This window comes from Marmota monax, unplaced genomic scaffold, assembly GCF_021218885.2.
Source record: "Marmota monax isolate L192 unplaced genomic scaffold, Marmota_monax_Labrador192_F-V1.1 WCK01_AAM20220418_F8-fsc00048, whole genome shotgun sequence".
Classification (NCBI taxonomy): domain Eukaryota; kingdom Metazoa; phylum Chordata; class Mammalia; order Rodentia; family Sciuridae; genus Marmota; species Marmota monax.
The window spans coordinates 1,130,121-1,150,071 of NW_026694895.1; the positions used below are offsets into that span (position 1 = coordinate 1,130,121).

General features: G+C 37.9%; 1 protein-coding gene across 3 annotated transcripts in view; it reads left to right on the forward strand.

Annotated features, from left to right (window-relative positions):
- The first annotated feature begins 373 nt into the window (after window positions 1–373).
- Cytip (cytohesin 1 interacting protein) overlaps window positions 374–19,951 on the forward strand; it is a 61,275-nt gene continuing 41,697 nt past the window's right edge. The window contains exons 1-3 of one of the 3 annotated variants that reach the window (XM_046426893.2): window positions 374–506; window positions 1,964–2,052; window positions 8,867–8,923. In XM_046426893.2, the coding sequence (XP_046282849.1) occupies window positions 8,881–8,923 (43 nt within the window). In that variant the 5' untranslated portion in view covers window positions 374–506; window positions 1,964–2,052; window positions 8,867–8,880. Of the gene's footprint in view, window positions 507–1,152; window positions 1,504–1,963; window positions 2,053–8,866; window positions 8,924–19,951 lie in introns of those variants that run through there. The other 2 variants (XM_046426895.2, XM_046426894.2) reach the window with 2 other exon arrangements.

Below are 19,951 nucleotides of genomic sequence, written 5' to 3' on the forward strand. Positions count from 1 at the left end.
GCACATTATGGGCATTCTGAAGAATGGAGCATATTCCATTAAACAGTTTGGCAAAACTAAAACGTAAATAAGTGTAATCAGGAGTGTAGCCCAGTATGACAGTGAAGAGTACTATAAGAGCCCCATAGGATCCCTCAGGTGCCAGAGCTTTGTACACAGTAGGTGCTCAATAAATACTTGAGAAATAATGAAATGATGAAGAGAATCCCTTTTCTAATGATTTTGACGGTAATAGTTATCTTAAGGATATATTAAAGTAATAATTGCTCCATGACTACTTGGCCTCATGAGTTAATGTTTACAAAGTGCCTTGAACTTCTTGGAAAAAAGAATGGTGTTTTCTTTGGCACTGTATCATGTTTGCAGTGGCACATGAATTCCTCCCTCCGCCTTCTCTTCCTCCAGCTGCCCACATTGTGCCCTCCCCCCACTTCATGCTGAGCTGGGATCTCCAACAGGGCAGCTTTTCCTGCTTTCCTCCCGCCAGCTCCAGCACTACAGCACAGGTAGGGACGCAGCAAACCTCAGAAACAGTTTTTGAAGTCTCTAAGGAGATTCTGGGGCAATGAAACTTGGGTCTTTACTAATGACTCTTAAAGGGATGGATTAGTGTATAGACAGGTGCAGCTGCTTGTTCAATCACAGAAGAAGCCCCGGGACAGATTGCTCTATGAGGAAACATCCAGCTAGATCCCGAAAGGGAGATAGAGGTGTCAGGCCATCAGGAGCATGAGCCAGAGCTGCTGGTTTCTCAATTTCATGTGCATTATACAAACAATTCTAAATCTCTACTAGTAGCTGGCAGCAAAATATTATAGTTCATTAAAAGGAATCCATAAAAAAGCCAACTATTTTGGTTTCCTTCTCCATAATTTCTCTATATTATGGAGACAAATAAAGAGAGGGGCACTATTTCACATATGGTTGGTCAAGGCTGCAATGGTTTCCAATGTATTTGTTGCTATATTAAATATTGCCTTTATTTTTAGAAACTCAAGCAGTTCAAATTTGATTTGGAGAACAAAAGCTGTGTTTTCAATGGAGGATGGATTTACTTGATTTGAAAATACAAGCAAAAGAGGTTTTTTTTTTCTTTCTTTTCTTTTCTTTTTCTTTCTTTTTTTTTTTAGGTAACATCATATTAACTTTCAGCTGATCATGCACAATAAATATCTCAAATTAAGGGAGAGCCAGTTACAAGCTCAAAATAAATAGAATGACTCTCAGTGCCAGATCTGCCTTAAAGGCAGGGACAGCTCCTATTTTCCACAACTTTGAAGTGCTTGTTTTCCAAACCAGACCATGAGGTTTTCCATGTGGGTGGAAAATTTTCCACAATACATATTTATATGATAGTTGCTGTCCATGTGGCACATTTGCTCTCTCTATAAATTGTTTCTTGGGACTGGAAATGAATGTCATGTGAGCAGAAACCAACATGGTATTCTATTTAAAAAATAGATCACAAAATGATGTCTGTTCTGCTTCAAAGAAAAAGCTCAGGTAAGTCTGGTTTTAATAGAACAGCATAGAATTGACCAAAAGTAGGGCTTTAGGTTTTGCTTAAAAACCAAAATTGTAGAAGAAAACTTCCTTCTGACTAAGATGAACTCATTAATTACCTGAAAACAAAGGCAAATGAAGTAAAATTTGTAGTTAGATTATAGGAACCAGCATTTGAGACTCTGAAATCTCACAGTTCACATGGAAGCTACATGTAAAACACTTAGGGGTGACTCCAGATTAGAAATGGTTGCATTCTCCACTTGATTCATTATAGAATACATTTTCCATCCATACAGGGCTTGGAATCACAGAAACATCATTCAAGTTTTGCTGTTGTGTATTTTTTTATTTTTATTTCTATTTGTAACTGTCCATGTCCTAAAATAACTAGATAGGAAAGATGCCAGGGCAAGACTGTGTTTCAGTCTCAGTATTTGATTGTCCTGTTGTGTTGCAGGGGTTGTGAATTCATGTAGAACAGAGGAGACAAAATCTGGCTTGGAGACCAGGAGAATCACTCGGAGGTTTTCGAGTTACAGTCCTATGGTGAGTTTGAGTTTGAAATGTATGGGACGACTCTGAATTATACATTTTTTTCTTTGATCTCGAGAAGGGGAGAAAGTAAACAAATACTAATGAAGTATCAATATTAAAATAAAGGGGATTATTGCTGGTAATTCTTTTTGGGGGAGGTTCTTTATTCAAGTGTTTAATGAATAAGTGGGCTGATGTTTAGGAGTTTTATCAAATATTTTTGACTTCTACTTGTTGAACCAGGTTGCTTCTGTTTTTTTCTCATAACATATGGTGAGGGGACTTGCTGGGGGTGGATATCTTCTGTCAAGCCAGATGCTGAGTTTGTGACATGTAGATAATATTTGATAATAGAAAGTTTTAATAAATACAGGAACATGACATCATGGCAGGGAGAATAGCAAAGAAAAGAAACTCATCTAGAAAGTTAAAAGTTCTTATTAAAAGAAAAGAAAGGAGGGAGCCAGTAGAAACCAAGTTTAAACTTACTAAGAACTCAAACAATAATCCAGTGATGAAGACAGGGTAAGGCTGCTCATGGGAATTTACTGTGTGTGTGTGTGTGTGTGTGTGTGTGTGTGTGTGAGAGAGAGAGAGAGAGAGAGAGAGAGAGAGAGAGAGAGAGAGAGAGAGAGAGAATGCACATGAGAAGGAATTCATTATTTTTTTTAACTGCATCTACTCTAGCTTTTCTAAGGACAGGAGCTCTTGTTCTTCCCAACAAATTTCGATTAACTTCTTTGTCACATATTTATTTAATTCATGTGAGCTTAAAGACATTTGACTTGTCTTTTCAAATTTATGAGCACTCAGTCATCTATAAGCCAATTTAGTACCATGTTGCCACAACATACGATACACATGTACACAAACAAATAAAAGCACATAGAAAACAAAGATTTTATAACTTATCTACCAGGCATAAGATCCTCACAGGTAGGGGACAAGAGTTGCAAATGCTTATTACACAGGGTATCTGCCAGATTTAAGCTCTCCCCAAACAAAACACAACCTGTGAAAGACTTTTGTTCGATAACACACACATATGAAGGCCTATACAGGTGGGGATGTTTGCGGTAGAGTCTGCCATTTACAGTGGACCCTGACATTAAATGTTCAGATGGCCACTTGTCCTCCATGGGGTATGATCCATACCAACCATCACTACTGCATATGCACTTTAAGCTCTGCATCATCTGCAAGGAATAGATAATCAATAAACATTTTGATTGAACGAGGTGTCTCTTTTTGTGACTGCTACAGGAAGTTTAGCAAAACTAGTTGCTTTTGAATGCTTTCTGCAAGATAGACCTAAATAAAGTGATCAGAGCTCACTTAGAGCCAACCAAAACTTAAACAAGTTGCCAGTTAAAAGGTGAGTTTTGGGTGGGATCAAAAGTATTTTATCAAATCTCCATCGTGTCAGAGTTACAGTTTGGGGCTACACCACCAGGGGTCAGGGCACTGTCTCCAGGAAACCTTTGTTAAGCATACTTTTAGAGTCTAAGAAGAAAGACAACACAGTGGAGCTCAAACTTTGATGTATGTATCCCTCTGGAGAATGTTCAAACACTAGTCCTGGGTTTCACCTTTGGTGATTCTGATTCAACAAATTGGAGGTAGGGGATATGTGTCTCTGGGAATACTTATTTTATAAAGGATGCAGGTGTTAGAGGACCTCAACCTTAAGAAAAAAATATGGGTTTTCTCTGGCTTGTTTATGTCAGTAGAGGCTTGTCCGTGTGGCACACAGCAGGAGCCTGGCTCTGAGGGAGATGCAGGGCAGCCTAGATGGAGAAGTAGCACCTGTGTTAATGTACCTAAGTTTGAATCCCTTGTGGCTTTAGGCACAATGCTTTTCCTAAGATTCAGTTTCCTGCTTTTTAAAAGAAGAGAACAATATTGTCTACCTCAAAGGAATTGAATAAATAAGGCATGCAATGTTCATTGGCAGAGATATTGGTGCATAGTAAAGCAATTAGTTTATGTTAGCTCTTTTGGTGGGGAGAGAAGGGAATGTCATTGATGTCCTTTGTGGTCACAGACAGAGGTAAGATCTTACCAACCCGGAGAACAGTTCTGGGATCTCAAGAGTCCAGCACCAGTGCCTACAGGAAAATCCTAGAGTGAGTGATGAATAAAAAGAATAGGAAACATTTTTATCTCACCATCATGAGTTTTTTTCCAAGGCTAGTGGTGAGCAACCCAGATGGCCCAGTTAATTGGAATTATAATTGATCCCACAATGGTATTTAAGTCAACAGTTTAATTGATTTTCCTCAGTAAAACCATTAAGAGAGGGGCTGGGGATATAGCTCAGTTGGTAGAATGCTTTCCTCATAAGCACAAAGCCCTGGGTTCAATCCCCAGCAGCACACATACACACGCACCACTACCACCACCACCACCAACAACAACACATTAGGAGAACAAAGCAAAATGCATTAACTTTTGGAATTGTTCATACCCACCACCCATCCTGCATGGAAGGAATAGTGAGTGAAGAGAAAAATGATCAACGAGAGAAAAGATACAGGGATCACAGATCAAATAGACTGCAGGTAAATCAAATACTTATCTGATAATTCAGTGCAATGTCTGGGGGTACTGAACAGCTGACTGGGGCACATGTGGCTGATGTCAAGAGCTTTCCTCAAATGAAGCACCAAGAGTAGAGGAAACTCCTGGCACCCCAGCTGCCTTTCTTAAAAGATGAAGGTGAATTTGGGGGGCATGTTGCTTTTGAATGCTTTTTGCAAGATAGACCCAAATAAAGTATGCTATGATAGTAACAATCAATAAGTAAATAGATGGGAAATATGAAGGATGAGTGGGGTGATGTGTGAGCAGACTGTCATTTAGCCTCTGGTCATTTAGCCTTTTGGGACCTTCATCTCCTAAGTTCCCTTTTAAGTGGTAATAAGGCATACACAGTGGACCAAAGCCTGACATTTACTTTATATGTTTTTTTCACTTGCAGAGTAGTTCCTAAACTGGCACAACTAACTTATCACCAAATCTAGCTATTTTGAGGAATTTTGTTTACCCTGAACTATATATTTTTTAGTTTTTTTTTCATAAACCAAAATTTCAAATTAAATCTATTTTTATCAGCACTGTTTTATCTTCGGATGTTACTGGTATCATCTCAGTTCATAATCACAATAACAGAGAGTAATGATGAATGAAACGATGAAGAGAAAAATGCTGATAATAATAGCCACTTTTTAAAAACATTTTATCATTAATCTTTATGGTAACAGTGTTAGAAGGTATCATCTAAACATTTTCCATGTGGATTCTGATATACCATGGATACAGCAGCTAGTCAGGATTTTTTTTAGATGAAATAATATTTTTATCATATCATCAATTTATTCCAAGTTATTGATAGAGAACCCTAAAAATAAAATAGAAAGACAATAAAATTAGAAATCCAAATAATCTGGAATTTACTTTCTTTTCTTACAGTGAGTGGTCTAGTAAAAACCATTTGATTTATTTATACCTCAATTAGTTTTATTAGTGAAAATAAGATTACCACAAGTATTTCATAATTATGATTTTAGAATATAGATATTTGTAAAAGGATTTAAAAATCTGTAGGGTGATGTCTCTGTAGCACCTTCACGCCATCCTATATATGCTTATTCCCACCATATTTCTGCTGCAGGCCCTTTGCTTCATAGATAAAGTTTTGACATCCCTGGTTAGCAATATTTTCTCTACCTTGCAAAGCCTATGTCAAATATTGCTTACCAAATTAGTCTTTCTTGATGAGATTAGATATCACCATGATTTGTGATGGCATCTTCTACTATCCAAACCATGCCATCACATTGTGGTATTAGTTTATGTGTGTGAGTGTGTGTGTGTGTGTGTGTGTGTGAGAGAGAGAGAGAGAGAGAGAGAGAGAGAGAGAGAGAGAGAGAGAGAGAGAGACATATAATCTACTTATTATCTCCCTCTAATTATTTCAGATAAGAAAATAATAACCATGAAAATTGCTACTGATACGGATAGAAATGTATGACATAACATTTTAAAAATTATTTTACTTGTTATTTTTAGTTATACGTGACAGTAGAATGTATAACTATAATAAGCTATATCTTTGTGATGGGCTTCCCAATAATTTACAAATAAATTTAATTATGAAAAAAAACTTTACATAAAACTATATTTTGTTGAATCAGCAAAATATTTCACCAGTATACAGTATGAGGGTTTGAATCTGTTCTATAACCATGCTTCTACTCCTATGATATACTGAATTCTATTATTCTCTGTAATACCATTATTAATCCTGTATAGTTTGTTATTTGATTCATATTCTCCTAATAATTATTTTTTAAGCATGGAGTTTATTTTTAATGTCCTATGTTTTCATTTTTCACTTGTGACCACTTTAATTGACACTTTTCTTTCTAACAGCAATATTGTATTATTTTGTTTACTTTGATTAATGTAAACTTGCCTGGAGCATATATATGAAAGTGATTTTTTTTTTCTGTAATTACTTAAGCTTTGTCAAATTTATCTTTTCCTTGGGCAAATATCATGATATTTTGGTCATTTTTTTTCTATTAAAAACAAAACCCTAACAATTCAGTCTTTTGAAAGTCTCTATTCCCCCAATTTAAAATGATCTCTTCCAACATCATCAGAGAAGTACAAAATTTCCAGATGGAAGACAGCAGTGTGGTCTGCCTTTGGGATATGGTCTCTCTTCCCCTGTCCCTTTTCTAGGTTTCTTCAGTTTGGGATGATCCAAACTGAAGGACCTGTCTGTCACATATTATAGTGTAGGCTGTCCTCTGTGAATGTTTTTACTGTGTCTCTGGATAATGTGGCCTGACAGGCTGAGGCCCTTCATGTGGCAATTGTATGGGTGGGAGTTCTCTGGCCTTTGGGGGTCTATGCAACTGTACACATGGCAGCTCCAGCATCAGTTAGATCTCACAAACACCCACCCAGCATCCTGCTGTGGGGGTCTGCTAGTTCAGTGGCCAGCCTGGGTGAACAGAATATGTCATGATAACATAAACCTAGCTACTTCTCCCAAGTTCACTTGCCTAAGTACACATGCATGTGGGTTGTGTTAAGGCTGGGACCTCTGTCTTTTCTATGTCTCCTTGTCCTTCAGTTCAAATTAGTTCAGGAGGTGGATTGACAAGGCCACTGCAGGTGCACATGTCAAAGTTAGAAATAAAATGTTCATTTTCCCTTCCTATAGGCAACGCTCCCAAGCTTTAAGAATGTTTCTCTTGTCTGCCCTTATACTTGGCTCTGTGATGGAAAGGTTGGGAAAATTTTAGCATCTCTCCCTTCCCTTTCCTACAAAGCCTGCCTTGCACTTTGATGATTTCCCCTACGCCTCTCCCTCTTGGATATTGGGGCCCTAATTGCCATATCTTGGATAACTGGGAAGTATGCCCTAAATAGGCTATTATGTTTGTGTGCTTTGTGGAGCAAAGATTAATTGACAAAAATTGAAAATTTCTCATCTGCAAGAGATACTGTCAAGGAACAATATGAAAATACTTACAAGTATATCTGATAAAGGGCTGTAATCCAAAATATACAAAGAACTCATGAATCTCAAAGATAAGAACACAAACAACTTGATTAATGTGCAATAGATCTGAACAGACATCTCACTAAAGAAGATTAAAAGGTGGCATATAAGCACATGAAAAAATATCAACCTCATGTCATTAGGAATTGCAAATTAAAATAGGGACATACCACTATGCACCTATCGGAATGATAAAAATCCAACCCATGGATCCAAAATGTACTCAAATGTTGGTAAGAATGTGGAACAACAGAGACTGTCATCAATTGTTGGTGAAAAAACAAAATGGCACAGTTGCTTTCAAGACAGGCAGTTTTTTTTTTACAGAAGCTAGAAACTCTTGCCATAGAATCTAGCAGTTGCATTGTTTGGAATTTTCCCAAATAAGTTGTAAACTTACGTCCACACAAAACTCTACACACATGTGTGTATGCCTGCTTTATTCATAATCGCCAAAATGTTGAATTGGCCAAGATGTCCTTCAGTAGGTGAAAGGATAAACAAACTGTGGTACATTCATGCAATGGAATATTATTAAGAGCTAAAAAGAAAGGAGCTATCAAGCTATATCAAGACTTGGAGGAACATTATATGCATATTACTAAGTGAAAGAAGCTAACGTGAAAAGGCCATGTACTATATGATTCCAGCTATATGACATTGTGTTAGAGGCAAAACTGTTGAGACAATAAAAGATAATGAATGGGGGATGGGAGAGAGGAGACTGATTCATGGAGCACAGAAGATTCATAGGGCAATAAAGCTATTCTGTATGATGCCATAATGTTTAAAATATATAATTATACTTTTGTCAAAATCTATAGAATTTCAAACTCTAAGAGTGAACACTAATGTAAGCTCTGGTCTTTGAGTGATTAGGACATATGAGTGTGGGTTCACAATTTTATCATATTTACCACTGTGGTGCAGGATTCCAATCATGGGTAGAGGGCGTATGAGACGTCTCGGCACTTTCCAGTTAATTTTGCTATGAATTTATTATTTTTAATTTTTGCTTTAAAAATTAAAATATATTCAAAATCAGCCGCTAGTAACCATGTTGTCACAAAGAGTATCAGATAACCTACACTGAAAGATCTGCTTTCCAAATAGATCATAGATTTCTTTACTTTCATATGGTCCAGAGCAATGTTTTGTTATATGACTCCATTCCTTGAACAGAGAATGTCTAGCTAATCAGAAGCACAGTTCAGACTTCTGTCTTCTCTCTGTGTTTTATATTCATAGAAACTGATCCCGAGATGACTAGGGAGCACCACCTCTTCCTGGAAACTGTGCCGGACAGTGAGTCTACTGTACTTCTGATGCTGCAGGGAACACACATCACAGCTATTGTTCTGAATGATGCAACTCTATAGTGACGCTTTATTACCTGGAAAGACAATAGTCCCTAGAAATTGGGATTCTGTTTTCTTAGAAGCCTCTTTTCTGTGTTCACAACTTTAGTTGGTTTTCGAGAAAGGCTGTGCTAACCAGAAAAAAAGACAAAAACGAAGCTGGCAAGGTACACGTGGTGGTGACAGGATCCTCTCTATTTTAAAGTTGTCTGCAGCAAACACAGAGATAATAACAGGGGAAACTTCCTTAGAGTAGGGAAAAGAGAAACACAGTGGGAAAGAGGGAGATGAAGAAAAAAGGGCAGATCACTGGAAACAGTGATGAATGTGATTTCAAATCTGAAATGTCGGTGGCAATGTAGAAACGGAGCTTAGAAAAAACAAAAATATCAGAACACGTAATGTTGTTGGCTACCTCTTTCAGAGCACTGGAGCATAGAGGACAACTGCAAGGAAAGCCCTGTGCTTCTCTTTTTGAGAATGTTGATAAAAGCCAGTGTTTTTCTAAAACAAACCGATTCTCTGCCCAACTTTACATATTTATCAATGTCACATAGCTTTTCAACTTTATCTCTAAAACGTTCAGGTTAAGATGTTTTCAGTCTCTACATTTTAACATTTTATTTTTCTTGTGTCCACACACTCTCCAATGCATGCTACATTACAAGTTGGGGAGGGGGTGTGGACAGCAGGAAGTAAATGTACTTGGTTTAGTCAATGTTGTTTGTCTTTTCTATAGGCTAAATATTTGGAAGTTTTCAACATTCCTTGCCCTCAATGAATTAGAATAATGTGAAGCTCTAGTTATTTCCTTTAAACACCTTTGTCCCCCAGGATGGGTATATTTACCTCATTTTTGCTTAGAGCCTCTACTCCGTGGTTATGAATTTACGTTCCTTGTTTCTAGTTCTTACCCAGATTTCTTGGTTCTAAGCAAGCCCTCTCACTTTTGTTCTCAGAATAATGGATCCCTGCTTGGTCCACATACTCACACCTGTGCTTTTTGTTTCTACTTGTCTTCAAATTACTTTGGGGTCTCAGTCTTGTCGTCCTTTTCACTACCAGCTTGAGTACAACCACCTAGTCCATGTCTCAATTTTGAGTGACGACTTATATAGGCATGGTAAAAAGAATATGTATATTTTTTGTACTGATATACATATTATATATATATACACACACACATATATATATATATATGTTTATATCAATAGATAAATGTATATGGTTAAAACATGAACATAATTATGTCAAATAATTTTTTACAGAAACAAAGTGTATTTAAGATTGAAATCTTCAACTGACTCACCGCTAAACTATTTTCTTTCTACTCAGTAAGACCACATGGGGCTCTTCATCAGCTCAGGATATGAGAAGCAGGTTGTTAGATCTCCAAAGCATGATGTCATTGAGTCTCAGGGCATTAATCATCATGGCATATGTATTATTTCACTGCTTTGCTCTGCTGAGCCAGGGAGATGATGCATATGAATTCACACTCCTCCACTGTCACCTTCTTTCCTCTTCTATCTCCATTTGCTCTCTGAAGGCAGTTTTGGCTGCCACCAAATACTGCACCCAAAGTGTCAATTTTTTTAAATGCAAATGGTGTTGTGTGTATTCATAGGAACATCTCATCATTTGGGCCAGTCCCCTCTCAGTGGGTATATGCCTACTGGTATTGTAACTGTGATTTTGTTGCAGCTATGCATCCAAGTTACAACTAGAATTGTAAAAATGCTAATTTAAAACTAGGATATGGTTAGGTAGGCTCAGATGCCTCTGGAGTCATTAAGTCTGTTTAGAGGCATGGAGCTCTATCAGTCTGAGATGTATTTGTTTGTTTGTTTGTTTTCATGTCACATAAGCCCTTCTGTTCCTTTTTGGCATTTCAGTTGACATTAACCTCTGATGTATGTCCTGCCAGTGTTTTCTCTAGCTCTAAACAATCTCCCATTCACCTAAGAGAGACTGGGCTGGGATGGGGGGAGAAGTAACAACTGCCTGTCTGTGAGATGCTGGAGATGTTAAGCCTAAAAGAGGAAAGAGACTTTGCCTTAAAAATCTTAGAATATAGTGGAAATAGAGATAAGAGAGAGTTAATATGGCATGGTAAAAAACAAAAAAATCTCCTATGCTGTAGTTAAAACATAGTAAAAAGAGGGACCCTCATATTGACTTTTGGAGACGTAATCTAGAACTTGAAGGAGAAGAGCTTAAAACTTTGGGGCCTGATGCATCTAGGCTTTGATCCATGGATGCACTGCAATTCCAGAAGCTTCAGGAGGACAAAGCAGAAATCAGCCAAAGCCAAGCTTGACCAGGCTCTGGAAAGTGATAAGAAAGATCATTTTTTGTTTGTTCGTCCTTCATCACTGAATTTTGGGGAGTGATTTCTCAATGCTTTTTAATACATCTGAAAAACAAAAATATATAAACAGTGATTTCTTTTCAATGAAAAACTTGGTTTTCTTTTGGTTGATTCGCTGGGTTCCATTCCCAGTGCCTTGTGCATAGTAGGCAAGCACTCCACCAAAATTTTGAAGGTGCCTCTCTGGATCCAAGTACTCTTCCTGGGGTCTGATACTGGTCTGCCTTCTCCGGATATTGGTTTGAGCTAGCAGAGTGACCTCCTAGGATGGACTACCCTTTTGAATGGTCTAATTAGAAAGATCTGTGCAGACAAGGTAGAAGTGAAACTGCCCCTTCTTCAGGATACCTTCTGTAGGTTTATCTCTGCTCTGCTTGAATACTGACTTCACTGACTTGGATTTCTTAAACTTTATCATCCTCATGCTTGCCACAGTTGTTCTGTAGCTCGATCCATCTGTAATGTCCTGGGTCTCAGCTTGTTTACCCCTTCTCATTATTATTCAAATAGCATTCCAAATATCTTTATGAATGCTACTGTTATTTTTATGACTAAGTACTACTAATAAAGTCTTTTTAAAAATTTTTAGTGACTACATGCTAGGCACTGTCCTAGGCATATTTTCATATCCTCTGAACAACTCTGAAAAAGTAAATGCTTTTATTTCATAGTCATGGTTACCAAGGCTAAAAAAATTTAAGAAATTTCGATTCATCAAATATTGTCCTCAGGATATAGAGCACATTTACAGGTTTATGGACCATCTTTGACACCAAACTGACATTCAGCACTTTTTACAGTTCCATTGAGTCATAGAGCCTGCAGGTGCTGGCAGTGTTTCCTGGTACAGGGACCATGGGCAGCCACATGACTAGAACAGTCAGGTGTGTGTGGTGTTGTTGATGGCTCCTGCAGGTTTCAAGGCTAGCAAAGAGTCTTCTGGGGGGCAAGCATGACCTGGAGAAGAAAGTACATGGGACTCCAGAGTCAGCCAGAAGCCCAGGCACTTGTCTTTCTGCCTGAGAGCAGAATAGTCAGTAGGTTCTGGTTTTCTGTTTATCTTGATTTTTTGTTTGTTGGTTGGTAGACTCTGCTGGATGTTGATTGTAATGGACTTAGTACTGTTAATGCTTAGTAAAAATATGATCTTGAAATACTGTAATTGAAACCATCCCACTCAGAGAAAGGGAAAAAGGAACTTGGATCAGAATAAATACCACTAACATCAGCAATCCCTACATAGCCCTGCAAATATATTGACCTTTTAACACGCTCTAGAAGTATTGTTTTTAGAAGAATGAATCATTTCTTACGATAACAAAAGTTTTTCTACTTACTTTTTTTTGGTCACAAAATTTGAATTGCTTATTATCAGGCCCCAATTGTTTAGATTGTACATAAGCAGTATTTTCAAGTACTAATAAGCTTCTATTGTACAGGCAGATTATCAAAAGCAAGTTAGAGACTTTTCAAGTTCTCTAGTTATACCTCAAGCTCTAGATGCAACATCAAACTGGAAAACATATGTTGCCCATACAGAGGAGTAAGAATGAACATATAAGAAACAGGTTTAAACTTACTCTTTACATGAGGTAAGGGGCCATGTGTGTAAGTGTGCGTGCTTTGGCAGGTGAGTAGGAAAGTGTAGACATTCCTTGCCTAGAGGGGATGAAGTTAGAGCAGGTGCCCTATTGTTTTTGATCAGAGCATAGAGAAGGCACTTTCAGTGCTGGAAGTATGTATGGCCTTTGTCTCAGAGAGAAAGTAGTTAGCCCCTGGCTATGGGCTAGTGGGGCTGTATTTCCTGCTGTTTTGACTTCAGTGATCTTCCTATTGAAGCAGCCCTTGTGCTGATGACCTGTGATGGAATAGTACTTCCAAGATATCAGAGAGTCATAGACTTGTATCCTATGATAGCTTCCTTTTCCGAAATAAGGGGTAAATAGTCTGGAGATCATGTATTGTATTGCATGGAACCTGTGTACAATTTGTTGGCTGGTGATTTGAACCAGCTTTCGGAAGCACTGAGTAAGTGTTGTCACAAAATACTTGCAGATGATTTTTCCCCCTTCAAGAACTTTGTGGAGAGCTCATTAGGAACTCTTCATGCCCCTATGTGACTCAACACAGTGTATCATTGAGAATTTTGAGTATGCAGTCTGTACAGCCTGCTCTTCATAGTCATTACAATTCACACACACTTTGATTCACATTCACAAAGCAGAGATGGAATCAGTGAGATTTTGTTCCTTAATCAATCTCTTGATTTATTTAATCTCACCCTAGTTTAATACCAAAGGGATTTAAAATGGCTAAATTAATGAAATTCAGTTAAATTGTCTCTTGACCATACTTAGCATAATTTCTCTACTTTTTATTTTCAATTTCTCTATTCTTCAGAGAGTTTTTTCTTCTTTTTCTTTCTTTAAATCATTGTGGATATAGAACATCCTCTCATACTTTGAGTAGCTGCTATCATCTCTATGTTAAAGAAAAAACAGATATACAATTTTTCCTGAAATGCCAGAAATTTTCATGAGGTGAAACATCTAGTTCATAAGGAAAAAAGACAACCCCAGCTACCCTTGAGGAACTGATAAAATATTTCATCTGTTTCTAAGATACTTGGGTAAGTTCAACTAAACAGGAAACAACAATTGAAGTCCTGAGTCAGAGAGGAACTACTCATTACTCATTAGAGTTTACAAGCAGAATGATGAGGCCATTACCCTGAAATCTATAAACCTTGAGACAATATATTGTCAGTTATGAAAGTACTATGGTTATATGCTCATTATCATGTAATTTTATGGATGATTCTGCCTTGTCTATTTTCCTATGCTACTAAAATGCTTCATACTTATAGATAGAGCATGTTTTTGCAAACTGTGTATGACATAAGGTACTTTGAGCAAGAAGAAGATAAATTACTCTACTTACTCTTGTGAATAACTTACACCACCCTATATAATTTGAATGGAAAAAGTACATACAAGAACAAATGGAAGGCTGTGGCTGTGGCTCTGTGGTAGAGTGCTTGCCTAGCATGTGTAAGGCACTGAGTTTGATTCTCAGCACCACATAGAAAAATAAATAAATAAAATAAAGTTGTTATGTCCAACTACAACTAAAAAATATTTAAGAAAAAAAAGAGAACAGATGGAAAGATCAGTTCTCCTTTGACATAACTGAGACAATGTTCAGTTTCTCTAAATACAGGGAAAGGCCAAACATTAGGTGCAAAAATATTGTAAGCACAGATCTCTTTGGCCTCTTTTGGTGGACTAGTCATCTGTAATACTCAGTCAACTTGTCACACCCAATGAAAACCATGAAGAAGGGGAAGCAGAATGGGGAAGTGGGATGGGAGGTATAAATTCAGTGGTCTTTTAGCATTTTGGAAAATGTAAGTCAGTGTGGCATTTGCAGAAGTTATTGCTTGTTATCAAAGCCATCATATACCTTCCCATGCAATCACACCTAAGAATGCTGCTTCCCTTTTATCCTTTGATCTGAAGCGGAGTAAGAATATCTTTCTTCCTAAAGCAAGTCCTATTCGGCCACTTGGACTCTCTGTCCACATGCCATGCCAGTGCTCAGTAGTTCAGGTATTCTGAGACATTTTACTAATGTTTATTCAGTACTTGCTATTGTGTTCTCTACGTTTACATAACTTTGATTTTCACAAAAGCCTCTATGAGATTAGTACTATTTTTGTATAGATGTGAAACTGAAGCACACAGAGATAAGATGCAGCTGTTCCAAGAGACTGGCTGCAAATTGTCTTTATAGGGAACCTACAGCACATGTTTGGCCCTTCCCCTCCCTCCCACTATTGTACCACTGTAGAAGTCAAGTCAGAGAAGTAAGTCCATGTGTAAGGTAAGGAGTAATGCATACCAAGAGATAGGCCAAAGAAGACTTCCTTCTCTTACATCCCAGGGTGGCTCCACAGATGTAATTATTACTAAATTTTTATGCATTTAAATGTTTTCTATGCGTAAACCAGTATATGCCCACTTTTGCGTACACATTCATTTTTGCTTGTGGCTCACTTAACATAATTTTGCTACTACTGTTGTCATTTGTGAACAAGCTTGTCTCCCTGAATTGACTGTAAGCTTTTTGAAGTCATGCTCTGTATCTGTTCTGGTTCTCTACTGTGACGAAACAAATAATCCCAAGGCTTAATGGCTTACACCAACGTTTATTTTGCCCAAAGATCTGAATTCCGGCAGGGTTCAATGAGAATACCTGTCTTTGCTCCCGCTAGGGATTAGCTGAAGCAGCTTGGAGGTTGGGCTGGAATTCTATGAAGGCTCCATGGCTCACATGTGCAGTGTTTGATGCTGGCTCTCAGCTGTCGGGACCTAGGGGAGAACCCATGGCTGGAGCACACACATGTGGACTTCCTAAGGAGGTGCACCCTGGTTTCCTCAGAGCATGGTATTAGGTTCCCAGGATTCTTAGAGAACTGGGTAAAAACTGTATTACCCAGGCAATACAGTTTCTAGCATCATTTCTGCAGTGCCTACAGGTTTACCCAGATTCCAGGGAAAAGAATGTCCATCTTTTCTCTTAAAACCCACATCATAAAGAGAGCATGTGCAGTGGATATAACCTGAGCCCATCTTTGAAAGATACAATATGCCACATATATATTTTAGTTTCAGACTTGTTCATCCACTTTCCAGACCTGTTTCACAGTTTTGTACACAGTGGGTGCTCAATTAATGTCCAGAACATGGAATTGTTGAATCAAATTTAGGAGAAGCAGCTTTCTGTATTGAGCCAAACTAACATGGGAGAGAGGAGATAGCTCACACAAAATTGGGATTTGGGGTATAAAATCCCACCAGGGATGATTATAAGGAATTGCTAGAGAAGATGCTTAGGAAATGATTCTTTTGGGTAAATGGTGGACGTCTCTCCAGGAGGCTTCTGAGGAGTTCCATTTTGATTGTGAAGAGGAAGGGGGATAGAGCTGGGCTAGGGTTCAAGAGAGCAGATATAGCAAAATGGCAAATCCTTGGGAATTACTGCTTTTGAAAAGCCGTAGAACCTTGGTACTTGTTGATTTTTCCATTGTCTGTGACTTCCGTAGAGTAGGAAAAAGAGAAAACTAGATTTTCCAATGTAGCGAGGCTTTATAACAAGGGACTTGATTTTTGGACTTCAAAGTTTTGCTACTATGTGCTGGAGCTTAACTGCAGTGCTGAAAATGAAATTAGGGTCAGATAACTGAGCAAAACACTTAGGGTTATTACCACCACTGTTCACAATGGCATCATCCTCCCTGTCCCTAGGGATGGTGCAGAGTCCTTGAGTCCCCTCCCATTGCCCCTCAAGCCTGTTGCCCCACAAGGTCCTCTTGCCTTATCTCTCTGCTATACTCCTTCCTTCTGGTTTTTCCTTTTCCTTCCCTTCAGACACTGTGCTAGTTCAAGCCTTTGTTATCTATTTCTAAGATAGATTATGGCACAAGATGAACTGGTTTCAACTCTCTCCCCCTCAATTATTTTATAAACCCACTGCCAAGTCAATTTTCCTAAAATTAGTTAATTTATGCCTCTGCTTAAAAATAAAATATTGGTAATACCCTTTGATGGTTGAATCAAGCCCAAAGAACTTAAGTGTGTCAGGTCAGGGTCCTCATCAATTAGCCCCAGTCATGTGCATGGTAGTTTTCTCTTAAGCCAACCACACACCTGACACAGCAACCTGGTTGCTGACCCCTCTTCCTGTTTTCTCCTCTGTCTACTCTCCTGTCCTCTTATTTCCCTGGCCACCATTGCTCACTGTTGAAATGATACTGATTCTCTTTCATCTTCTTCCTTCAAAGCAGCCCTTGTCCCTATCTAAAGAAGAAGGTGATCTCTGTTCTTTCTGAATGGCTTTGTGTCACTTTCTCTCTGGTGCTATAGCAGGGCACTCTGAGCTCTCTTCCTGGATGGAGGCTCATGCAGTACATTGGGGGATGTCCTAACTTCAACTAACTTCAGCATTGTTTCTCCACGATCATAGACACACTTGTAGTAGGGCTTTGCTAAATGTTGTTGTTTGGAATTGCATTTTCACAGATTCACATTGGGGAAAAAAAAACAAGTTTAATCTGGACCATCAATTTAAGTTTTTATTTATACAGAGTGTGTAAAGCAAATGCGGAGAAAAGATCTGATTGGTTTGATATCTTATTACTGTAATCATAGTTTCTAAGTCAAAAAAATCAAGACGTGATTTTAGAAATGATGTCTACAACATAGTTGTCAAAGGACAAAATACAGTTTCCTTAAAATGTGCTATATGGAATTTGATTCCTTTTGTATGTGGGAGCTTAAAAACTAATGTCATTTTTGGACCCAATCCCCACATACATTAATAAAACCAATGATTAATTTTCCACTAGCTTGGAATGGGAAGTCTTTAAACACTTTTGGATTGTACATCTTATACCTTTTTGTCCTCATCTGTTTTTTGAATTAACCTCTATCACGTGCTGTATTTATGAGAGAGACCAATAGTGTCTGTTTCCCTCTTCATCTATACTAATGAGATTAACTGATAAGAATCAGAGTCACTGAAAATTGTGTATTGGAGTCATAAAATCGGATTTTTAAAGAAAAGTATTTTCTTGTGACTTGTTAACAAAATTCTCTTCTTTTATGTTAAAGGTTATAGTGTTCAAAACCGATTCTCTTTGCACCTTGTGACAATATTTCAGTTACCCTGTTTTCAGTTTTGAATACTTTGCCATTTTTCCATCAGTACCTGTAGGTATCATGTAGTTTTTTTGGTAATGCTATTCATAACACTCTCCTATTCAGTCTCCACCACACACTTAGCCATTATTTGGGGCACAGGTTTTCTTTGAAGCTGGTAGGACCTTTGTGCACAGATGAAACCTGCACAGGAAAGGGGATGCTTCCCACCTTCCTCTCTGTTGGACTTTTTATCACTGCGTGACAATATTTTCCACTTCTCTGTAGATAAGAATCTTTCTGTAGATTTTCTATATTGAACACCGAGACTAAATGCTGTAAAGCAACATTAGCTATTCTTACCACATTCATACAGATTAAAAGCGAGTCAAAGACAATTAGGTTACTCTGGCAGGAACCCTGACCCACAAACTGATGGTTCTTGATAGTGCCTTTCAGCATGTTCTCTTTGGCAAATGCCAGGAGACAGACTAAGGCAATTTTCTTTTGTCCTCCCACCCCTTTAAAAGAATAGGCTGTTTTCCTTTTCCCACATTCTCCATCCTTTGCTTGTTAAGACTTAAAAGAGTTAGACAAGTGATTCTGCTCAGTTCTTACATGTAGTCACTGGATTTCAAGCAAACTTCTGCCCCAGATGTCTTTTCTAACTTGGTAAAACTTCAGAGATGCTCCATAAAGTGCCTTGACATTCCATGCCAATGTTCAATGAGCTTGCCTTTCAGGAAAGTGCCACCTCAGATAGTCACATGGGGTTGGTTTTCATCTGGATGTTCAGGTGCACCAGCTCAGCTCTGTCTGATCCTCCTTTAGAGGACAACAGAAAGCCCGGTAGCTCATGAATCCATGCTGACCTCACCAGGACAGACCCCATGATGGAAATCTTACCTCTTTATGACCTCCTTGCCTGAATCCTCTTCAGGATTTCTACAGCCCGGGAAAGGCCAAATTTAGGGCTGCCTTTGCCCTAAAATTATTTTGCATACTTCAATTTCTCCTACATGAAATAAACTCAATGGGAGAAGTTGGCTTTTTAACCACCAGCTCAACTCCAGTTCAGAGATTGAAGGATCTGGAAGGGATACTCCTGAGACAGCTTCTAGTCAAAGAAATTCTCAGTCATCCAACATGTATGTTTTTATGTGCTTGGGATTGAACACTTGGAGACAGATAATACATATTTTCTAAAGATTTATTTGTAAATTATTATCACTATTAAATGAACCTAACAGATTCTCCTTGAACAAGAAAAATTTTGTCTTAGAAAAAATTTATGGTTTCTAATATATTTAGGATTATTTTCTGTCTTATTGGGCAAAAATTTCTGAAGGGAAAAGGCATAATTTTTTTCTAGGTAACACATGTAGGAAGTTTTTGTAATAATACCCAAATTCCTCCTTTTTGATAAACTAAGATTGATAAAAAAAGACTGTGTTAATGCCCGTGTGTACTTTTTATATTTTAATATTGTTTAAGTTAACCTTATATTTCTTGGGTTTCTACCTTAGACATCAAGAACTCAGGAGGGAGAATATTTCTTAGAATATGAGCTCCCTTCTATCTGTATATTTATTACTTTTCATGAGAAAAAAAAACATGTTTCCACATGTGTGTACATATACACTGAATACAATGGGTTTCTATTGCCTTGCTATAATTTATTTTCCAATGAAAGTCTAGTTACCATGCTTAAACTTATGTTCTAGCTCCTCTCCTACCTCATCCCAAATAACTAAGCTCAAAAAAAAAAAACACAAAAAAACCTTAGATTTATCCAATTTCAAAGAACAGAAAAAAAAGGAAATCAGTGTTTCATTTGGTGCTGTTTTCTCTTGGACTATTTCCATGTACCGGTAAGAATGAAACCTATTTTTTTCTCCTGCTTTCC